General features: G+C 35.7%; 1 protein-coding gene across 1 annotated transcript; it reads left to right on the top strand.

The window, feature by feature from the left end:
* The first annotated feature begins 2,250 nt into the window (after positions 1–2,250).
* On the top strand, positions 2,251–3,069 carry LOC125490837. The gene is made up of 2 exons (XM_048631192.1): positions 2,251–2,700; positions 2,803–3,069. Exons 1-2 carry the CDS (start codon positions 2,251–2,253, stop codon positions 3,067–3,069), a joined length of 717 nt encoding a protein of 238 aa, XP_048487149.1.
* The last annotated feature ends 3,527 nt before the right edge of the window (positions 3,070–6,596 follow it).

Below are 6,596 nucleotides of genomic sequence, written 5' to 3'. Positions count from 1 at the left end.
CCCTGACTGCTATGCCGAAGGTCCCGGGTTCGATTCCCGGCTGGGCAGATATTTTTTTAAAGTCAAATATTTGTACCCAAGACCCGAGTTGGGTGATTATATATATATTTAATATGTATCTATCTATGTATTTGTGTAGATATATCAGCTATCCAATACCCATAACACAGGTTCTGACTAGCTTGGGGTCGGATGGCCGTGTGTGAGATGTCCCCACATATTTTATTTAATCTAGTTCGTATTAAAATAACGTTGACGCAATCTGATGATGACGTATACTGTATAGTAAGTCACTTAGTTATACTGCGTTGCGGACAAAAAAAACTCGAATTTCCCGGGAACATATTAATCTCTGTCAAGTGCCACGGGGAAGTCCCATTTTTATCTGGCCCCATAAATTTTAACACGATGTTTCGCTTCAGCCGCTGTTTTGTAGACAAATTCTCGATGCAAAGCCTAATTAAGGATGTGCTATTGTTATGTGACTTGAGTATGCGTTGTAGGGATGGTGATGGTTTGGATCGTAACATAAATTAAGTAAGGTAGAGAGAGAGAGGTAGTAGAGAGTCCATATTTCGCGGTATTCAAAATGGCGTCCTTATTTCGAGTTATATTTATTTTCATGATTATTACTCATTTTAATAGGTTTGGATACTCTATAATTACATTTAATCGTTCATTATCTTTAACTGAAACTACTTGATGTAGTAAATATGTTTAAAATTGCCTAATATTACTAAAAACTCATGATAATGTGCCTCGAGGGCGACGCCGCCATGTTTTTCATACAAACGCGACCCGGCTTACGTAAGGCCAGCCATATTTAATAATTGTGTTTTTTAATATTTATACGACATTCAACTTTGTAAATAGTTTATAATTAGTTTATTTTATTCTTATACTTCTATTAAATTTAAATTTTAACTCTTTTTAAACTAATTTAACCCCTTTAAACTCAAAAACAAAATACCTCGGTATAAGGGCCTGATTTTTATACGTTGTTCCTAACTCCGAGGTACCCTCGGTATAAGGAAAAATACTATGTCATGATTTTTAGCTTATAACTTTACAAATAATAACATTTGAAGTATATGCTTGATTACATAATAATAATGATGAACGTGACAAGCTTATAACCTAATTCGGCGGTACAAAATATCCTCTAGGAATCTTAATATGACACGATAATTGTTGACGCAAAAATCATGGTTACCTAGAAAACCTTGACTTAGTATGTATATTTGAAATGATAAAAAACAGTGTTATTTTATCGCTATTAACGTAAGTGATACATATTTTTACCAATATTTTATGCATGATTTGAGTAACATATCTATATTGTTTCTAAATCAATAATTTGATAACTCGAAATATGGATTATTAAAATACTTGCTGAACCCCTAATATGGAGTATGACATTTTACATAGGTAGGTAAGTACCTCGGAAATCGAAATATGACTCTACATCACACCTTCGCAGTGTCATCCGATGCCGTCATCAAACTATAAAATCAAGTTGAATTATCGACTTTCTTCCTAAATTTAAAAGGGGTCTGGATAGATATGCCTGACTTTACGTAACTACTACTAGATACCTACTACTTATTACTCTTTTTAAAAGAAGAAAGAAAGAAATTTGTAGACGTAAAACTTTATTTGGGTGAATAAAATAACACACACGACGGTTGAGTTTTTATAACACTTATATACACAATTGCCTAATTTTATTTCCATTATCCTTCTACTTCGTGGTCTGATGGCCGTTGTAATATTTTTATCCCAGAATTCCCAGATAAATAAATGTCCTGTATACTGCATTTCATGTTTGGTTTAGGGGTCTGGTTGATTTTTTCATTTTCTTGTTGTTGTCACTGAAAAATAAAGTAAGTAGGTAAATTGTATGGATAGTTGACAGAATTAAGCTTATCCTTATAAGGGTGGATTCGTCCAAACATCACGTTACACGAGAATAACTATACCGGAATTAAAATTATACGCGAGTAAATATCTAGGATAAGTACATTTGCATTCTACCAAGTTATACCATGATTAAATTGAATGAACGAGGAACGAAACTGTAATGCAACTAAAATAAAAATAGCTGCGTTTCAAAGCATGCAATAGAAATGACATGCCAACTTAGTTTGAATACTTACAAAAACATCTTCGAGTCCAGACTTATCGACGCTCACTGAACCTGCTGGAAGCACTACTGTCCGCGTCAATAAGCGAGTGCGGCTTGAGGAAAGTATGGAGCGCGAGGACCAAATGGACTTCAAATCAGAACTGAAGTCCATAACTACACTGCTACGTCAACAAAGCTCAAGATTTGATGACTTCGAAAAAATCGCCGTGGATTTTACCTCTATTAAAAGTCGCCTAGAGGATATACAGGCCACCAACAAACTGCTACTCGAGGACCATCGTAAACTCGCGGCTGAGTTGATCGACATAAAACAACGCGAAGACGTCACCAACGCCAGGGTTGATTCCATCGAAGCTAAACTGACGACCACCACCGCAACTATCGGAGAGCTTACTCAACAGTTGCGCCTCAAGGACCAACAGTCACGTATGAACAACCTTGAAATCTCTGGGATACCTCAGCTGAGCGGAGAAAATCTTCAGACCATTCTACAAAACATAGCAGTCAAGGTTGGGTATACGCTGAGAGAAACAGATGTTGATTATATTCACCGGGTTCGTAGGTATGCACCAGCTAATAACTCAAACAAAGGTACGAGCACACCTACACCCCACACACCTCCCCCAAATATAATAGTCAGATTCTCTCAACGCCAGAGGAAAAGCGATATGTTAGCTGCCGTCCGTGTGCGCCGAGGCTTGACCACTGCTGATGCCGGCATTGACGGAGCCGCCAAGCCTATCTTCGTGAACGAGCACCTGGCCCCCCACAACAAGGTGCTGCATGGCCGTGCGAGACGCCTAGGTAAAGAACTTGGTTACAAGTACATCTACACCCGCGATTGCAAAATTTTCTTACGTAAAACCGACATCTCGAAGCCTTTCCCTATACTATCTGAAGAAGATTTAGTTAAAATAGTTTGACTCTTAATCTCTATTCACTCTGTCTGTCACCATTATTATATTATCATAATCACGGGTAATATATCTATAAATCATGTTCGACTGCTAAAACTAGTGAGTATAATTATGTACTGCAATATTCACCTTTGTTACCATATTCATAAGCCTCACTTTTTGTTCACTTTGATAAGTAACATTGTACAAATTAATTTGCAATCGTCAAGACAATCAAGGTCATGTTGTATAAATGTATTGTACCGTGTAAACAAATTACAATTAATAGTTGTGTATCTCAATATTGCTACTACCCGTATCCATAACTTAAACAAAATGGGGTCAATACAAAAACTACTTTTCTATTTACAAGTGTACTTAATTAAAAATAAACTTGCTTACTTAAACTTTAGTGTGTGCATCTCTGTGTTAACTAACTATAGGTTCTTTTTTTATCTCTGTTCTAATGTTGAGTACAAAATGTAACCTATTGATTTATTATCAGAACGTAAGAGGTCTTAGGACAAAATCTCACAACTTTTTCTCATCCGTTTCTAATTGTTCTTACGATGTAATTTGCATAACTGAATCATGGTTGAATGAAGGTTTTTACAGTAGTGAGTATTTCGATGATCGCTTTGTAGTATTCCGTAGTGATCGCAATGGTGTCCGTAACTGGTCTAAAGCGAGGCGGCGGCGTGATAGTGGCGGTGCGCCGTGAGCTGTGCCCTGCAATCCGGCGGGATTGGTGTGCGCCAGCGCCGGCTGATGAGTTATGGGTCAGTATACCTATTGTTTCGAAGGTAAGTAACTCCAACTTACACTTACACATAGCATGTACATATATTCCTCACAATAATGAACACGAATACTTATTGTCTTCCTTTTATGATAGGGCTAGTAACCTGATAACTTCCCACACTAATGAGTTATTCTTAATTATGGGTGACTTTAATGTCACCTATGCAACTTGGGAATACGACAGTATTAGCAATAGTATGCAAATTCAACCTTCCAATGATAATTTAGCATGTTTAACAAGTAACTTTTTAAATTATAATGCACTTTCTCAGCATAACTCGCTGTTCAATATTAACAATCGCCTGTTAGATTTAGTTTTTTATAGTAGGGAATGTGATGTTAATGCCTGTGAGAGCCCACTTACCCCTGAGGATGTGCATCACAAGTCGTTAGATATTAGCCTATCAGTTAATCAAATTCCAATACTTAGCCAAAATAAAACCCCACGTAAGTTATTTTTTAAGGCGGATTTCGATTCAATACGCTCTGAATTATTGGCAGTAGATTGGAAAGTGATATTCAGTACCCTAACCGATGTCAACCAAATGACTGATTACTTCTATAATTTTATTAATAACTTAATAGATAAATTTGTTCCAACGACTTACTATCATTGTACTGATAAATCTCCACCGTGGTACACTAAGCCACTAATAAAACTCAGAAATGAAAAACGCAAATTCCACAAGAAGTGGAAGGTTTATGGCAATTTGTCAGATTATAATACTTTTTCATTGCTACGATCTAGACTACAGAAAATGGAACAAGAATGCTTTAGGTACTATATTAAGAAAACTGAGGAATACATTACAGAAGATCCTAAGCATTTTTGGACATTCGTAAAGTCAAAAAAATGTGCTAATAAAACTCCAGATAAATTATACTATCAAGGTCGTATTATTTCGGGTGGCGAGGACATATGTAATGCCTTCAATAATTACTTTCAATCCGTCTTCGAATCTGATACGAGTAATACACCTCATTCTACGAGCAACACTCATAGTAGCCAAGAAAACCAAGACTTATCCAGCATAGATTTAAGTTTCATAAATATAGACGAAAATACCATATTTAACGAATTCACCCGAATAAATGTTAATAAGGGACCTGGATCAGATGGCATTCACCCAATCTTAATCTCAAGGTGTGCTAAAGAGTTGGTTACACCGTTAATATATATCTATCGTTTTGCTCTCACATCCGGAGTCTTCCCAGCCATTTGGAAAAAGGCCATTATTACACCAATACCTAAAAATAACAAAGTAGACATCTTAACTGAATATAGACCCATTTCTAAGTTAAGTAGGTATTTTCGGAAAAATATTTGAAAAAATTGTAACCAATCAATTAGCATACTTTGTCAAAAACATTATAGCTGAGGAACAACATGGCTTTATCAAATCACGTAGTGTTGAGACTAATATGGTTAGTTTCAGTGAATACTTGCTTAATGCTATGAACAGAAATTTACAGGTGGATGTTATTTACACAGATTTTTCCAAAGCATTTGACAAAATCAACCATGATACACTGTTACAAAAGTTGTTAAAGCTCGGAGTACATGGATCTCTGTTGCGATGGATCGAATCTTATATTCGGAATCGTAGTCAGGCGGTAGTACTAAAGGGTTTTAAGTCAAATTTTCTTGATATCTCCTCAGGAATTCCTCAGGGATCCCACTTGGGACCGTTACTTTTTACACTTTATATCAATGACATCGGAGGAGTCCTTAAGCACGCTGAACATTTACTGTATGCAGATGACACGAAGATCTTCAGGATCATCACTGACGTGCAAGCATGTTTGCTATTACAGCAAGATTTATGTGCTCTGACTGAATACTGTAAGGTGAACCAACTCTTTCTTAACGCTAGCAAGTGCTCCGTCATAACTTATACTCGTAAAATTAAGCCACTAGTTTTTCCTTACACACTACATTATAGCGAGCTACCTAGAGTTAATACTATTCGTGACTTAGGGATACTGATGGATAGCAACTTGACATATAATTCACATATAGACAGTATAGTTAATAGAGCATTTAGAAATTTAGGTTTCATAAATAGAGTTTCAAAGCCTTTTCAAAGTATAAATACTATTAAAATATTATATTACTCATTCATAAGATCTATTTTAGAATTTGCTTCAGTTGTATGGTCCCCCTGTTATCACATACACATCAAACGTATAGAGCAGGTTCAAGAGAAGTTCCTTAAAAGCCTATCATTCAAATTTCATTACCCCTGTAGGTACATCTTATGATTCAAGACTAAAACATTTTAATCTCACCCCTCTAAGCCTGCGACGGAAGTTAATGGACCTCACGTTCTTATATAAAATCTTAAACGGTAAAATTATTTGTCCATCCTTATTATGTAGAATCCCTTTTACTGTGAGATCCCATGGCCTCTTGCGTTCTTTACGTCCTCTTCGTAATAGAAATAAGTTATTTATACTTCCTAATTACAATAAAAATTATACTCGTAATAGCTATATGTATCGCACACTACACTTATATAACTCTGAATTATCAGCCTCCAACATTGACCCATTTAATGACACTATAGATGTATTTAAAAGTAAGATTTTGAAACACCTCAATCACTAATATAACTATAGTAAGTATTAGTAACTTTCCTTGTTTTTGTATATTCCATTCTATTCTATTCTTACTAGACATCATATTGTATAAGTAACCTACCTACAATCTTAACCACGCTATTTCAAATTTGTAATTATTTCACTTAGCAATT

The sequence above is a fragment of the Plutella xylostella genome, chromosome 28 (genome assembly GCF_932276165.1).
Source record: "Plutella xylostella chromosome 28, ilPluXylo3.1, whole genome shotgun sequence".
In the NCBI taxonomy this organism is placed as follows: domain Eukaryota; kingdom Metazoa; phylum Arthropoda; class Insecta; order Lepidoptera; family Plutellidae; genus Plutella; species Plutella xylostella.
Note: the sequence above shows the minus strand (reverse complement) of the source record. Positions and strands in the feature narration are given on the sequence as shown.